This window comes from Solanum tuberosum, unplaced genomic scaffold (assembly GCF_000226075.1).
Source record: "Solanum tuberosum cultivar DM 1-3 516 R44 unplaced genomic scaffold, SolTub_3.0 scf00202, whole genome shotgun sequence".
Classification (NCBI taxonomy): domain Eukaryota; kingdom Viridiplantae; phylum Streptophyta; class Magnoliopsida; order Solanales; family Solanaceae; genus Solanum; species Solanum tuberosum.
The window spans coordinates 956,735-974,336 of record NW_006239128.1 but is presented as its reverse complement, the minus strand read 5'-3'; the positions used below and the strand labels follow the sequence as shown (position 1 = coordinate 974,336).

The window sequence follows — 17,602 nt, the reverse complement described above, 5'->3', positions numbered from 1 at the left end:
TCTCTTTTTATATATATATATATATATATATATATATAGTACCATATATATCTTCTATGTATATAATATATAAATATAAATATAATATATGATTATTTATACCTCATCATTAATACCTCCTCTTCATAATTCTCTTTTGTCCCTTCTCTTTCATCTTATCATAATTATAAGTCCTCAACTTTCAACATGGTTTCTGAAAATATTCAAGAAAATATTAAGCTTCCAATCATTGACCTTTCATTAGAGAAATCACAAATAATAAAACTCATAGTGAAAGCCTCTGAAGAATTTGGTTTTTTCAAAGTTATTAACCATGGTGTTGACACAAATGTTATAAAAAAAATGGAAGATGAAAGTTATAATTTTTTTTCCAAACCTTTTTCCCAAAAACAATGTGCTGGTCCAGCAAATCCCTATGGTTATGGTTGCAAAAACATAGGATTTAATGGAGATAATGGAGAAGTTGAATATTTGTTACTTCATGCCAATCCTAATTTGTCTATCTCTCAACTATCAAAAAACATTTCAAGTGATCCACTTATGTTCAGGTACCTTCAAACTCCTGTTTTATTTTGAGTTTAAGTTATATACACTGTCATAAGTCGTATAAGATATTTTATACCATCTATGATGATCTCCAAAAGGATGTCTCATGTATCCAGATAAGTTTCCATGCCAAACTGTAAGATTTGCAATTTTGAAAATAAGACATGTTATATAGTATAACAAATAGAGATGACAGCGTGATAGCGTAAAGTTTTCTTACACTAATAATGCACGTAACTTAAACTATCAAAAGATTGAGAGTTTTTTTGTCGGTTCTAAAAAGAATGACACATTTTTCATATCGAGAATTCTTTGATATTGAACTTTTCATTTTACCTTCAATAACATATGTTCTTTGAGGGTATGTTTTACATGTGTCTTGAATTTTTTATTTTTAAAATTTCGTGTCCAATCAAATAGGAGTAATATCTCATTTATGTGAGTTGGAGACAAATATATGTTTAGCAAATATATTATGTTAGTAAAATAATATATGGTTTAGGTGGATCATGTATATCAGACTTCGATTTGTATGGTATTAGCAGATTTGAAAACTAATTAGCTATAAGTTTTATTTGTACTTTTCATGAACCTTAATTGGATATATTTTATATTAATTCTTCTTTTAATTCATAGTGAAAATCTATTTTTATTCTGATGATATAGACTTGGTTAAATTTCATTAAATGTTTTATATCTTCTATCATATGGTTTGTGCATGATTGATTGTGTGTTAGTTAACTCATAAACTTTCGCAACAAAGTTAAATTGTTACTACTTGTAAGTTGAAGATTATTAACTTGTTTCATGTTGCTTGTGAGTTTGATATTTCAATAATCATTCAACTAATAATTATTATCTTATAAAATTATTATATTTTATTTAAGAAAATTAAAATTAAAAAAAAATGACTTTCTAAAATAATAACTTTATCAGGCACCCAACGGTGTTGTGACTTAGTTGTTAATGAAGTGGTTAAGAATCCTGAGGTCTCAGGTTCAAAATTCAACGAAGACAAAAAAAACACTAGATAAATTCTTTTCATCTATCCTAGCTTTGGTGGACAGAGTTACCTGATACCTATTGTGATGGGAGGTGATATGTATTACATAAAATTAGTCGAGGTACGTGAAAATTAGCCCGAACACTATGAGTTGAGTGATATGAACATTGTTATTTGTCAATTTAAGAATAAAAATGAATGGAAGGAGTAGTAACTAGTACATATATATGTCAATTTATGCTAGTTTGTGTTTGGAAATTGTTTAGTTGTTCCAGCTGTAACAACTTTGAACCTGACTCACCATGTTTGATCTTTTTAAGGGAATCCTACTAGGTACACATCCACTTCAATTTTTAAAAAAACATCATGTAAATCTTGTCTTCCATTTCTATAATCTAGCTGGATTTCCAATAATATTACTTTAAATATCTATACATATGTAAGGGAAATATACAAGTCTTTTGGTAGGAAAAAAAAGATATGTGGAATGTTGAATTAGTTATGTCGAAGTAGTACTGAATATAGTGTGTTAGTAATGATGAGATTAGATATGCTAAGTTACTGACATGATTTTTTATCTACTGTTTGGTTTGTTGTATTAAAAAAAAAGGATATATTAGAATAGAAATGGTACTAAATAGGGTGAATTAGAATAGAAATAATATTTTGTATGGTAGATGACATGGTTACTACGTATAAAAATAATATTGAATAACGTATATTTACATGTATTAGTTATACATAGGTTGAAAAACTATCAAATAAAGAATCAAATAAATATCAAATTAATTTGGTACATGTATTATTTTTTCAAATATATCATACACAACCATCCTTAAAGGTTGAACCTATAGAGTTTAAATCCTAAATACACCTCCAATGATCGAACATGACACTTACTTAATGAACTTTGTAAAAAAAATAAACTTACCTTCTTATAAGATACAACTCCCGCCATAGTAATGAACACATAATTCTAACAAATTGTATCAGAGTCAAGATCATTATAAATTCGATTATTATTGAGTAACACCAAACTTATGCCTATGGCAAGGCGCAAATGATAGGTTGGGGCAAGGGTCAAACATTACTTTTTTTAATAGTAACATAAATGTCTATTACATGTTTTAGATACAAATTTCAAAAAACTTTTAGGAGTATATATGGGTCATATATTAGTGTAATATCAAACGATCCCTTGCCATGGGGCTCCTAGCATATGGGAGTTGGGGGCACAATAGGCATTTGTGTTTTTTATCCATAAGAATAGGAGTACGAAACCATAACTACAAAATCTATATAATAATTGAATTGAATAATTGATATGATGTGCTTGTGATAGTTTATTATCCTATTTACACAGTAAAAATATGTACTCATGAAAACAACATTTTATTAATTATTAAAGATGATTGCCAAGTGACTATACATCTATCAACAAATTAAAGTCTAATCACATCACTGATGTGATAATATTTTCCGGTTTCAATTTATTTGATTGACTTTGATTTGAAATATGTTATGTATTACAATAATATATTTAATATAGTTTCACAAAATAAGGTCTGAAGAGGGTAGTGTATATACATATATTATTTCTCATAGATGGTAAAACTGTTTTCGATAGAGCCTTAGTTCAAGATAAAAAACAATCTAGAAAAAGAGCTAATGAAAGTACAAGAGATAACATGAAATAGTTAAAAATAATACCCCCTCCATCTCATTTTATATGAGTTAATTTGATTAAGTACAAAGTTTAAGAAAAAAAGGTAGAATTTTGAAATTTATGGTCTAAAATAAGTAATAATAGATATTTGTGTGATTATAAATTATTTCATAAGGGGTAAAATAGATATTTTAAAGTTAAATTGTTATTTAATATAGAAATGTGTCATTCTTCTTGGGACTGATTAAAAAGGAAAGTAAGTCATATGAGCTGAAACAAAGGAAGTAATAGATAGTAGCAGAAAAATACTGCAAAAAAAAAAAAACTATAATCAAGCTACGTGAAACAACAAATATATAATGATAGAAATCAAAAAACAAAAAATTACAAATATAATACTACAAATATTAGTAAGGACAACAAGACAATGTACTCCTACCTATTGGTATGGATGTACTCCTATTTATTAACTTTCTATCATAATCAATGTCTTTTATATCTTTCTATTTAAAGTTATATCTTTAATAAGCGTCAAAATTACTAAATTCTATTGAACTCGTAATTGAGATATTGTATTGGGACAGTTGTGCAGTAAATGGTTATGTAGAATCAGTGAGGGAGTTGGCATGTAAGATATTGGAATTGATGGCACAAGGATTAAGGGTCCAACAAACTTCAGTCTACAGTAATCTTCTCATGGACCTTCATTCTGATTCTCTACTACGGATTAATCACTACCCTCCATTCAACTGGACCCCACATCTTCTCCATCATGATTGTGACACGTCACCTAACTCCTGCAACTCCACGGTAAGTAAAATTGGATTTGGAGAGCATACGGACCCTCAGATCTTGACCATCTTAAGATCAAACGATGCTCCTGGCCTACAAATATCACCTCAAAAGGGATTGTGGGTCCCTGTATCACCTCACCCGAATACTGCTTTCTCCGTCTTCGTTGGAGACACTTTACAGGTCAGTGATTCCTTCCATCTTATTAACATAATCTTTTCTTACTCGAGATATAAAATAAGTCGTTGATCGGATGTATGTTGAATTCTTTGAAAATAATGTATTTTGTAAGTTATGGTACAAATATTATTAGAAATATGGAATTAACTACAGAATATATTGATAATCCCTAACTAATTTGTAGCTAAATAGCTTCTAGTTAAATGGATGTTCTTATAATTTGTTGTTGATTCATAATTAAAGGGGATTAACATGAGAATTTTATTGTTTAACTATAGAATTTTGCTCTTTTCTAAGTTCTTATTTTTTTATATTTATGAAAAAATTGAGTAGGAATAATAATATTTTTTATTTTTCAATAATGGATAATTTTTATCTTGACTATTATGATATATAATTCAGCATATTTGATCTTTAATTAATTAAAATAAATATTATTATTCTTTTTATATATTTGCAAAATGCATATAGATCAAATTAAATATATTTTGTTAGATATTTTAAAGATTAAATCAATAATTGAGAGATCAAGAGTGTTATTAATCCTCGAGTAACATAGAGATCAAGTATTTAATTTTTTTGAGTGTACTGGACCTCCAACAAATGATATTTATCTATTCCAACAAGTTAGTGAGTCGTGTGTTAGCGGACCAATTCATATTATTTAGAGGATGACTTTGTCAATCGCTATAACTCTATAATATTGTGATCATCATGGAGAATGCGATTGAGTGGATACAAACTTTAGTTTAGATCTCTTATTTATGATGAAAGGATTTCTTTCATATTAAGAGTGTGCTAGAAAAACTCGAATACATGAACCTATCAACATCATAGTAATTCTTGACTTATTTGAGGTAACACAATGTGGTCCTAACTCCACAACACTTCATGGAATGTTGAGCCCATTCTTTATTCAAATAATGTATATCGCTTTCTATTTTGTTTAATAATACTTCATTTTAATTTATACGATATACTTTTATTTTTTTAAGTTATTTCAAAAGTGTAATATATATATATATATATATATTACCTTTAATGATATCGTGTTTTAAATACCCCACCCTTTTTAATGAAAAGATATCTAAGACTCCCACTACTAATCACTTAAAAGGATAGATTTCATATATTTGACTTATATGATAAAAAAAAAAATTGGATTCTTTTAATTCCTTACTGTTTTCTATGTTTTGATAAGTCGTAAAACTAATTAAATCTTGTTACTCAAAACTTAATCCAAGGTTCGAGTGTCATTTTATTAACATCAATTATTTTGAATTTCAATTTAATTAATTTTATCCTAGCTTCATCCTAATAATTTGGAATATAATTTCTAGTCATGAAAAGAGTCGATAGAATGTTATGCTTTGATGGTGACAAAGCCAACTCGCAAAGCTTATCGGCTCCCTTTAATCAATCAATCAAACTTGAATTTCAATTGGTACCCATTAATTTTTTTAGATTCTGTATTTAGTTAAATAGCATAACATAAAGTATTACTTTCATTATCTTAATAAAATAATTTATAATCATACAAATTGTCAAAGACCATTTTATATCATATATTAAATTAAATAATATCACATAAATTAAAATACGAAGTATTAGTACTAGTAGGTAGAAGTAGTAGTTATGCATAGTTATCATAACCCCACCCCTCATGATCAAAAATAAAAGCAAAGAAATGGACAGAGAGATGAAGGATCTATGTAGACCTGAGTGAAAGCCACATGTGCTTTGGGAGCCAAAAAATTGAACTGATAGACTGCAAATATTCAGTGTCACTTCACTGGGGGGTTTTAGATGCCCAAAACTATTGGTTGCTATGTAAGATTCTACTTGATAATAACTCATCACTTTCAAATTTTGGAGGGCCTTTCGATCTCGTTTGGTAGAATGTATTAGAGAATTTAACATATGTACTTGTCATGATATTATTTAGTTATTTGCTACGTGGAAATCATTAGCTTATGTATAATTATTAGTTATATATATGTCTTATTCAGTATTATTGTAGAAATGCCCTCAATACCCTATTATAAGAAGATCTAATTAGGAATGTAGTTAGTAGTTTGCATGTGGAATTCAATAGATTTTGCTCGAATAATGTATTTATGTTATGAATAAAACTATCATTGTAAAATTCAGAATCAATAAAGTTAAAATTTTAGTTTCACGTTTGTTTCTGATTGTATATGTATGTGTGCAGGCTCTGACAAATGGAAGGTTTAAGAGTGTGAGGCATAGGGCAATGGTGAATTCATGCAAAACTAGGATGTCAATGGTGTACTTTGGTGCCCCATCACCCCATGCTAGAATTTGTTGTCCCTTAGAATTGGTCACTACAACACCACACAAACCTTATCATCTATATAGGCCATTCACTTGGGCTGAGTACAAGAAAGCTACTTATTCCATGAGACTTGGGGACACTCGTCTTGATCAATTTTTCAGACTACAATCAGAAAATGATGAAACAATAACTATTAATAATCAGACATCTTAAGTTTGAAATTTTAGAATTTTTTTTTTTTTTTTTTTGAGAATGCTGCTATTAGAAATAAATTATGTAATGCATATATTGAACACTTGCTGAAAAATTGGATAATATCTTGAATTGGTTCTATAATTTCTTATTGAATGCATTGCATATTTTAGGGAATGCATTGCATATTTTAGTTATTGCGTTCACAATTAAATATTTAGAGAGATTTTTTAAATATAAATATATCGTTTAAATAAAAACTATTGATCCAAATTTGTCAAATTCATATCTAAGCTAATGTTTGGGTATAGATTTCGAGAGTACATTTAAAATATTTATTTATTTATGATATTAGATCAAATATTTTCAAGTTCTCAAAGATTCAAGGAATTTTCAAGTAAAATACATGTCTGAATTCAAATTTAAATTCTAAAATTACAATTCATTCTTCATTATTCATCACCCACGTATTCTATCATATATATATATGTGGATACTTATCTTCTTTAGTAGTGATGTATGGATCAAACTCCAACTATACCAAATCATTTCTAAATATTAATTTGTTTTACTCTAGAACTCGTGTTATTTTGCGAGTTCACATTATGACTATCAATTATTTCTTCTTTTTTATCTAAACAATCACATATTAAGATACACCTAAGTGAGTAAATAATAATAGATCAAGTAGAAAAAAGAAACATATTGACTTAATCGACTTTGAATTTTAATTAATAATGATACTTCGAAAAAGATGGTAACATATAATTGAGTTGTGATATCCATTGAAAGCCTAAAGATATCATAAACTATTAAAAAAATAATTTTATATTCACATGAAAAGAATCGCACTTCAACATATGTGAAATATACAATTTACTTTAATATAAGATTAATGAATATATCCACTGACGTATAAACTATACAGAAACAAATTTACAAGACTTCTTTCAAAACATAACTATATCAAATATATAGAAATAAATTATTGTATGGATATATGTATTTAAAACATCAATATCATTAAAAATTCTATTGGGATTACATATCTGCGTCGGCCAGCTTCAAGTTTCATTTTCATTTAAATGCTACAAATTAAAAGGTACACAATATAAATTATATTAATTGTCACTGTACCTGCCACAGTACTATAGTTGGCTAAGGATCCGTTTGATCATAAAAATTATGTATTTATTTATTTATCGAATATTGAAAATTAGTATATAATCAATAATAATAATAATTTCAAATTAAATTTTGAAAATAAGTCATAACTTATTATCTAACTTACTTTTCACTTTTAAAATGATATTTAGGTACATTTAAATATGAATATATTTCAAATATTCCTTACGAAAACATATAATCAAACACAATTTTATTTTCAATTCCGACTCGGTAAGTCAATAATAATAATAGTGAACTGTAACTGACACAGTACTATAGTTTGGCCAAAAGACTTCATTATGATATGACCATGGGGCATGGGCTGCAAAAAAAGACACAGTGAACAGGCTATATATCCAAGGGGTCCTTTGGCATGATTTTTTTTGTTTACGTAAACAAAATATATTATTCTAAATATATTTATATATAATCTAGATAAATACTATGAAGGTAAAAGTGTGGAGAGGTGGGACGGGAGGTACATGTTGTGGGGAAGGGAGATACGTGAAGATGAGGAGTGTTGAAGGATAATAGGACGTAATAAATGTAAAATGCTACTTATAAAACTTGATTTCTCTACTTTCACTATCGAAGTTATTTTTCTCGTTTTTAAAGTTAATATCTTCAACAATGTGCAACTAATAACTCAGAGGCAAAGCTACAATATTAAGTACGTGATATATAAGATTAGATAAACCTAGTAGCTTTTGCTTAGATCATATTTATATTAAGAAATCTATTAAATATCTATAAATATTTTATTAGATACACCCTAGCAACTAAATTGATCGCTATGAATTCAATGACAAGTTCAAGAACTGATAAACTTCAAATCGTGAATCACATATATAAAGAGTGAGGCACCATTGCAATATTGTCTATGCAAGTTAAAAAGGCCCAAGTTTTGAGTGCCTTAAAAATGGCCCAATAAGGCCCAACTAATGGGTCGGGTCAAAATAGCCCATGGTCCAAGCCCAAAAGCCAGAAAAGTATTCGGGCTTATCTCCGGGTCCATAATGATAGATTACCCGTCTAATCTATGTCGGATCTATATTGAGTAGTTCGTTATTTAGGATCCGTTTGAACATGTGATATGAAATCAGATTGACTTGGAAAACTATTCTTTTCGGATATTAGTGTTAGGTTCCGTTCTAATAATACTGCTCAAATTTATAGACAAAATGTTAGATTATAATTTAACGTTTACAATAACTTACAAATTGAAACGGAAAAGTATTTTTGAGTGACGGATGTAATGGGGAACTTATTATTATACCATGTGAGAATCAAAAAAAAAAAAAAAAGGCTCTACAACTTGCAATTTTAGAGCTTAAAAGATACCAAATATATTGACAGAATTGAAGAATATTTGTAATTGCTTGGATTGGAGTTGAACAACAATTTTAGTCAAAGTTAATGTAACTACGTAAGCCATTATTTTATATCATCCAAAATTCCATTCTTTTACCCTTTGATAATGAAAAAAAAAAAAAAAAAGGCTCTACAACTTGCAATTTTAGAGCTTAAAAGATACCAAATATATTGACAGAATTGAAGAATATTTGTAATTGCTTGGATTGGAGTTGAACAACAATTTTAGTCAAAGTTAATGTAACTACGTAAGCCATTATTTTATATCATCCAAAATTCCCAAACTCTAGCCATGATAATAAATAAAAATGTGTTATTTGACCCCATAATTTATTTATTTTTTCATAAAAAAATGTGTCATTTGAAAATAAAGTTGAATGACACATTTCGACTTTAGTCATTTGAATGCATAAATGTGTCATAGATGTGGACAAGTAGTTATAATGTTTGATGTGACATAATGCAAATTAGTTGTCAGGTAGGATGAGTGTATCTCACACGAATTGTCACATAAAACATGTATTATTAAAAATTGATTACTTGTACACACCCAAAATTAGAGGGTATAAATGTCAACACATGTTAAGTTAAATGACACGTTTATGTATTGTTTTTAATCTTATGATCTTAAACTTAGCAAGACATACAGTGTATCAAATTAATTTTTAATTTTATGATCTTAAACATCAATGTAAAATATTGAAAATTAAAAAATTATCAAATTATTAAAAAAAATATTATATTTAAAATAGATTATAATAGAGGAATAAGAATATAACGCAAACAAAATGAAATGGTTGGAGTATGTGTTCTTACAATTCTTAATCTTAGGCTGCTAATATGATTTGTATACTTTGTTATCATTTTCCTTAATATATAATTAAAAAAATTTGGAGAGGGATCTTTATAAAAATAATAGATAGAATTCACTGTTTATTTTTCCTGATGGATATATTTAGATTATATATTGATTATAAATAATTATAAACATATTATATATTTATCAAAATATAATTTTAGTAATTGATGAGTGACTATTTAAGTTTCATTTTTTTTGTTTGAGATTACTTTTTGGAAATTGGAATTTTTTTGTTTGTAAAGTTTTTTGTTTTTATTGGTAATTAGAATTTAGGAGTGGACGTTCGGTATTGATCAATAAATAAGAAGATATCAAAAAAAGTAAATCGACACAACTAAAAGACATTTGTATTTAGATTTTTATGTTTAGTCTTTAACTTACCTCATGCCAAATTACCAATTTTTTTATTTTTGTTCGATAATTTGGTTTTCAATATTTTATGCCCAATAATAATTTCTTGATTTGCGATCGACTAATTTGAGTTTATGTTGAAATATTTTATCGAGCATAAAGGACTCCTCAATAGTTGTCCTGTTCTTGTTTAATAATTCTAGTCAATGGAGGTACTAATTTTATTCTTTTACTTCATTCCATTCTTATTAACATATGTTTTCAGCTAATTAAATATTTTTAATTATACTTAAACACGTTTTTACTTAATGCATCGAGCATGTTCGTTCCTAATGGAAAGGAGAGTTAATTACTAACTTTATTATAATTATAAGTTATAAGTAAATGCACATACTTTAATCACTATATTTGGTCCAATATTATATTCAGCCTTGAATCTTGATAATTAAGCGCACACGCAAAGTACCCTAAATTGCAAAAAAGTTATCTAGGGTGTGTTCGGTATTAAATTATTCGCAAATATCTTCAATGTTCGGTTGATTAAAAAAAAAATTAAAAAATCTAGAAAAATAAGTTTCAGCGCTATGCCCATGACCCCACATCCCTTCACTCCGCATAATATTTATCTAGATTACATAGTGCAATATTTTTAGAATAATATTTTTTTTGTTACCTACTGAACATAAAAAGATCAAATAACCCACTTATTTTCGTAGAAAATATTTTTCTTAATGCCAAGGACACCCCCAATTTCATTTTAATTTCCAATTAGCTAGTTAACAATACATAATACCACTTCATAACTTGGTGATCATAAGATTTTTCAATTTAATTTTATATTAATCAATTTGATTTTGAAAAGGTGCTATTTAATTTGAATAAAAATAAATTTGATTTGATTCAATTTTATTTTATCTTCGATTTGGTTTTTCAATTATAAAGTGCTTCAAATGGCATTTCTTTTTGAGGTTATGTTAAGCATCAAATGATGTGTAGTGATAAGCATCAACCCTAAGGTATATTAAGTAATCAAAATTAATATGCTATATACTACGTTTTAATTTAACTTATTAAAACGTGTTATTTGTCATTTATCAAAGTTATCAATCAATACTTATATAGTGTAGGTTGTAACTATTTTTTAAATGGTCCGACAATATAATAGTATAAGAATTAAACTCTATTACTATCTTTAGTGGTAATTAATTAACGATAATAATTTAATTATCGCAAAATAAATATATTTAGCGGTGGTTAGCGCTTTTTGTAAATGTTCCTAAAGCGTATAACGAGATTGAATCCAAATACAATTAATTGATACCGATTAAAGCTATAGCACTCTTTATTAATATGTATATTTTTTACCGCTAAAAATTATTTTTGTTATAGTATACAAATTAATAGTCCGCTTAATACTTTCTCTGTTCCGAAATGAGTGGTTTTTGTAGCTTAAGCCTAGAAAATAAGGAGTGTGTTAACGAACTTACCCCTAATCAAAGAAAAGTTAATCAATTGTTCTTGATCATGTAAACAAGGGTAATTTTGGAAGAATAAGATCAATTCCTTCTCGTAACCCAAGGATACCACTTATTTTGAAACATAATGGAAAAGCTAAAACATCACTTATTTTGAAAACGAGGGAGTATGTAATTAAGCTGCATCATTTTACCTTCTTATGTGCAAATATTTGTACTCCCTCGTTTGTTTACTTGTTTATATTTGAGTTGACACATTCTTTTTAAAAAAATAATAAATAAAATAATTATTTTATTTTATCACCTTTAATTATTATTGAAAATAAACGATGTAATAATAAGGGTAAAATAGGTATAAAATAATATATAATTTTCTAAATTTTCATGTTGATCAAATAAAAATGAATATCTATTTTCAGTATAGTAAACAAGTAAAAATAAATCGAGAAAATAGTTATTTAGTGTTCAAATAACATAAAATAGTTTATAATTTTTTTTTATTGATAAAAAATGTTGGGTACAAGGATTATCACCTATTATTTCTTTTTCTTTATTACGTGTTGGAATAGTATTTTCTGTTGAATAGTAGTGGCTATAAACGTTTCCAAATTTCTAATATGATGACAAATTTGTGGATTAGAGAATTTTAATAACAATTAATTAATGTTTAACGAATTAACCTCTCTTTTAATTAACAAATACCTTCACGTAATGATTTTATGATAACTCATTTGAAATAGAATACGGAAACAAAATCTATACAAATTCAAAAAATAATTTTTTATTTATTCATGATACGAAAATGAAAAAAAAATTATTAAAAAAATACAACTGTTCAATTTGTAGAAAAGTCTACAGCAAAAAATATTTTTGAATTTTTAATAAAAAAAATAACCGACCAATAAAGTCATTATAGCTGTGTGGTCCTGCTAGATGGGTGGATTACTACAACTTGCTGCTGTTTAGGAGGGATTATCTGAGTAAATACTTATTCGCATCACGTAAATTTACTATAGTTAAATGAGTTAACGAAAAGAGAACACAAATTAGTTAGTAATGGTAAAGTTGATTAACAATTAAATTTTTTTAATTCAGTAAAGATTTGTGCATTTTCTCGAATATACATTATGTAAATAAGTTAATCTTTTAAAACAGACTTAGTATATCAACAACCCTTTAAATTTGCTATTAAATTTTTGTTTAGACACGTAAATTATGATTTGTTTAGATTGAGCACTTAAACATATGATAAAGTGTTTCTACTACACTTTCAAGTTATATTTCGAAAAAATACTTTTGCATGTAATCTCGTATGTTCATTACATAGATAAATTAACTACTTAAAATATATTAATATACCTAGTATAATCTCACAAATGCTCTTCCAAAGAGTGTAAGATGTAAGATAGTCCCTTTACTCGAAAGAGAAGATATTCAAACCAAATCTGAAATATGTCATATACTTTGATTATACACTCGTTCTCAATTGTAACATGCTATGATGTTTTACCACTTATAAAGAATAATTCGTATATCTTAAGTACATAGTCACTTTTGTTAGTGAGCATCTTTCAATGTAGGAGTTTTCAGCGCGAATTTAAATTTAATCAAGCTTCAATGTGGATATACCAAAGAGAGAGAATAATTCGCATAATCAACATAACTACACAACTAGTTCATCTCTATACTCATCTTTTCAAATCATTGACCCTGATATCGATTCTTCGATCAAAATAATCAAAAGAGATACTCTAAACATAATAACACAACTTAAAATTTCTTAGTGTTTGGATTGCTCCAAGTCTTTGGAGTACTAAATAGTCTAATATTCAAAGGGACACGTGGAAGCTAAGTAACACACTTATAACTTTTGGACCACTTGTGATGGCTTTTTGTCACATCGCAAGTATTCTATTCCACATAATACTCTATCCCTAGAGTTTTAATTTGTTCGTCTTTTTTAATCGATTTATAAAGAATATTTATTAAAATTAAAGGTATTTTATAAGATTCGTAAGGTATATATGTTGTGTATCACACACACTTTTATTTAATGATCAAAACAAGATTCAAATAAAAGTTTTCCAAAGACCGTTGGTCATTTTTTATTTACTATTTATTATAACTTGTATATCATAGATTATTGATTTGATCCTTTATCCATGTACAGGTATTTAAGTCCATTTTTTTTTTGTTAAACTTAGAACGGTCAGTTTCACACTAATATCAAAAGTGAAAATAAAATTTATTTATGGGCTTTCACCAAAGAAAAATTAAGGAAATTTCATATAGATGCATCTCGAGATATTTTTTTATTATATGATTATTTGCAGCAACTAGGTTTAAATTATATATAAAACCATGTAACTAAGAATATGCCACATATTTTTTTTCACTTTAATTAATCTAGAATGAAATCTAAGGTCTTTTAGTTTGGTTCAGACCCCATAGACTGTTTTCTTAAAAATTCCATGACTTTGGTCTAAGATTATTCATATTTATATTAACAAGCAACAAAGACGTTTTACTGTTAAAAATAGTAGAGCCAATTATGCACTCTCTCTCATTATAAAAAAAATAATTTCCCCTTTTAGAATTCCATCATAAGTATGTTAAATTATTAATTACTCCATATATAGGAAAAGGCAATAAAAAAGGATTTGTGTACAATTGTAATTGAATTTTTAGTATTGTGTAATAAGAAATGGACTTTATAAACTTAACTCAATTTTAAAAGTTTGCTCATAAAATAAGATAGTTGTCTAAGATTATATAAAGAGACTAAAAACTCCATCCACAATCGATGTAGGAGTTTAACATGATATTTGCACAATTACAACAAAACATCTGGAGCGTGAACAATGTAAGACTGAAGCGCAACATCGGGTAAATCAATGGTTGAGATTGATATGACTCTAATACTATGATAAATATAAAAAATGAACTTTGAATCTAATTCAACTAGAAGTTAGTTCATGAGATAAGGATCATTTAATATTAAATAGAAATAGACCAAAAACCCCATCCACAATCGATGTGGGACTTTAACATGCATTCACACATTCAGAGAGTTGGAAAACTGAAACGTGAACAATATAATATGGAATCCAACATCGAATAAAACAAGAGTCGAGATGAGTCTAACTAGCTCTGATCATATATGACTTTGGATCTAACATAACTTCGAAAGCTAGCTAGCTCAGGAGGTGAGAATTGTCCAAGAAAATATATAAATAAATCAAAGACCCCATCTACAATTGGCGTTGACTCTTAACACACAATCCTCTCACTCCATGTAAGCTCGTCTCCATCCAATATTATAAAAAAAAAGTTTCTTTAATTAGCATTAGAGGTTTTACATTTTCTAGCACATAAAATGAATAACAATATTAAGAAACTCATCGGATAAAATAAATCTAAAATAAATCTACATATATATATATATATTTATTAAAAAAACATAAAACTAAGTAATTGATGGCAATTTGGTACATAAAAGCTACAAATGTGTTGCATAAGAATTTTTAAAAAAAAAATGTAGATGCTTTTATGGTGATTAATGATAACTCTATATGAATCTCCAACCTCTTGAGGTACTTTTGGATACTATATTTGTATCACATGTCATTGTTCAATTGTTGTAAGAAGCACACATCTTCAATATTCCATGGATTTTCCATCCATTGTGTATTGTTTTGTTGATCCACTTCTTGGAATCCTTGAAATCCAGGGTGAAAATTATAACTTGTGGGATTTATTGTGGATTCTCCATAGCAAAATTGATTAGTACTTTGATTAACTTGAGAATGATCTTGATTATTGCTTTGGTTAATTGGGAAATTGTAGCAACCATCAGTGAGGTCGGATGAGTAATTATCTGATGACGCTGAAGTTGCTGAATAATTAAGACTGTTTGTTTTCTCAATATTCATCAGTTGGATAGGTAAGTATTCGGGTACATGATGATTCATGTTTGGTAGTGGATGTTGAATTTCTTGATTTTGGATATATGTGGTGGTGGCGGTGGGGCCGGAGGAAGAAGCCGCCGTTGGGTTGGAAGTAGCCGCGGCGGTGGCTTGTATTCTTTCGGCTAACCTTGGCATCCAAAGATACTTCATGGTATCTTTGAATTGCTTGCTGTTCACATCACATTTGAGTTGTTTTGCATGCTTTTGCACTCGAGTGCGCCAGTAATTTTTGATTTCATTATCTGTTCTTCCGGGAAGATGTTGAGCGATTTTAGACCAACTACACAAAAGAAAAGAAAATCATATTAAACACTATAGTAGTTATTTAATACTAGTAGTAAATAACACATAGTTTAGTTATTTTAATGTGGTACTATTATAAATACGTAATGATCATACGTGAAATTAATTCATAATTATATATAAGATTATTGAGATTGTGAACATACCGATTGCCCCAACGAGAATGCAATTCAAGAATCAAGAGTTGTTCTTCAAGAGTAATATTGCCACGTCGAACATCTGGTCGAAGATAATTAAGCCATCTTAACCTACAACTTTTCCCTGTTCTCTTCAAACCTGTTTAATTAATTGATTCACAACAATTTATTAATTATAATAAACTTCTCATGACTGATTTTGCCAAATTAAACTTTAAAAGCATATTTCAAAAATAAAGTATTAATAAAAGACAGTATATATGAATGCATAAAACATTTTGTGTTTCAAACATACAAATACTACTTTTTAAGACTACTACTTCCCCACCCAAAAAGAAACACTTTTTTCCTTTCTCTTTATCAGATTAGACAGGTGCTCAGCATTTAAAAAATTACCTAATTGTAAAGAAAAAAAATATATACAACAACATATCCATACAAATATTTATCTACGTGAAGATATTGTCTTTTTATACAAAAGAAAAGATAAAGAAATACATGTTGGAATAAAGAAAAAGATGGTTTCTCGAAAAAAAGATTATTGATTCAACTAACTCGATGAACTTGATTTATTAACCAGAAATTTGGGGTTCGAACTTTTTAAGAATAAAAAATTGATAGTAATAAACACTTATTCCTTAACATGCCTTACACAAGTATGGACGTAGATTAGTTGAATGACCTTAGGTCATTGGAGAGACGTTCGACTTCTCATGAATAACCAAATATAAAAGGTTTTTATAATAACAAAAAGAATAAAAATAATTACCAGCACAACGGGAAAGAGAATTCCAACGACCTTCACCATGATGAGCAATAAAATTGATAAGTGTAAAGTCTTCTTCAACGGTCCATGGACCCCTTCGAAGCTCCATAACAACATCTTCCTCCTTAATTTCTTGATTATTTTCATTACAATCTCCTCGTCCTCCTTCTCGTCCTCGTCCTGAATCAACTTCAATTTTCTGACCATGATATTCCATCTAAACTTTTTTTTTTTGCTTACTCAAAATGAAGAAACTAATTGATTGATACAAAAAAAAAGGGTACAAATAGAGAAAAAGAGAGAGAAATATTAATATGATATAAGAAGAGAAATGAATATTGGATTAGTACATAAGGAAATCGAAGTTGATGGGACTTTATAAAGTTTTTTTTAAAAATAAATAAAAATAAAAGGTGGGGGAGAAGTTTGAAAAAATTGTGTTAGAAAATAAAAGTGGCATGTGAGGGAAAGAAGAATTTAGAAGTAAAAAAAAGTCTATAGTTGTAATAATAATACTATGTATCCCACAA

General features: G+C 27.8%; 2 protein-coding genes across 2 annotated transcripts; one reads left to right on the top strand and one right to left on the bottom strand.

Moving 5' to 3' along the window:
* Nucleotides 1-165: 165 nt before the first annotated feature.
* Nucleotides 166-6,720, top strand: LOC102606452 (gibberellin 2-beta-dioxygenase 2-like). Its single transcript, XM_006355664.2, has 3 exons — nt 166-548; nt 3,800-4,190; nt 6,400-6,720. The coding sequence occupies exons 1-3, from the start codon at nt 187-189 to the stop codon at nt 6,694-6,696; spliced, it is 1,050 nt and encodes a 349-aa protein (XP_006355726.1). The 5' UTR covers nt 166-186; the 3' UTR covers nt 6,697-6,720.
* An 8,707-nt stretch (nt 6,721-15,427) lies between these two features.
* Nucleotides 15,428-17,345, bottom strand: LOC102606117 (transcription factor MYB108). Its single transcript, XM_006355663.2, has 3 exons — nt 17,076-17,345; nt 16,316-16,445; nt 15,428-16,146 (listed from the first exon to the last, which is right to left on the bottom strand). The coding sequence occupies exons 1-3, from the start codon at nt 17,287-17,289 to the stop codon at nt 15,516-15,518; spliced, it is 975 nt and encodes a 324-aa protein (XP_006355725.1). The 5' UTR covers nt 17,290-17,345; the 3' UTR covers nt 15,428-15,515.
* Nucleotides 17,346-17,602: the final 257 nt, after the last annotated feature.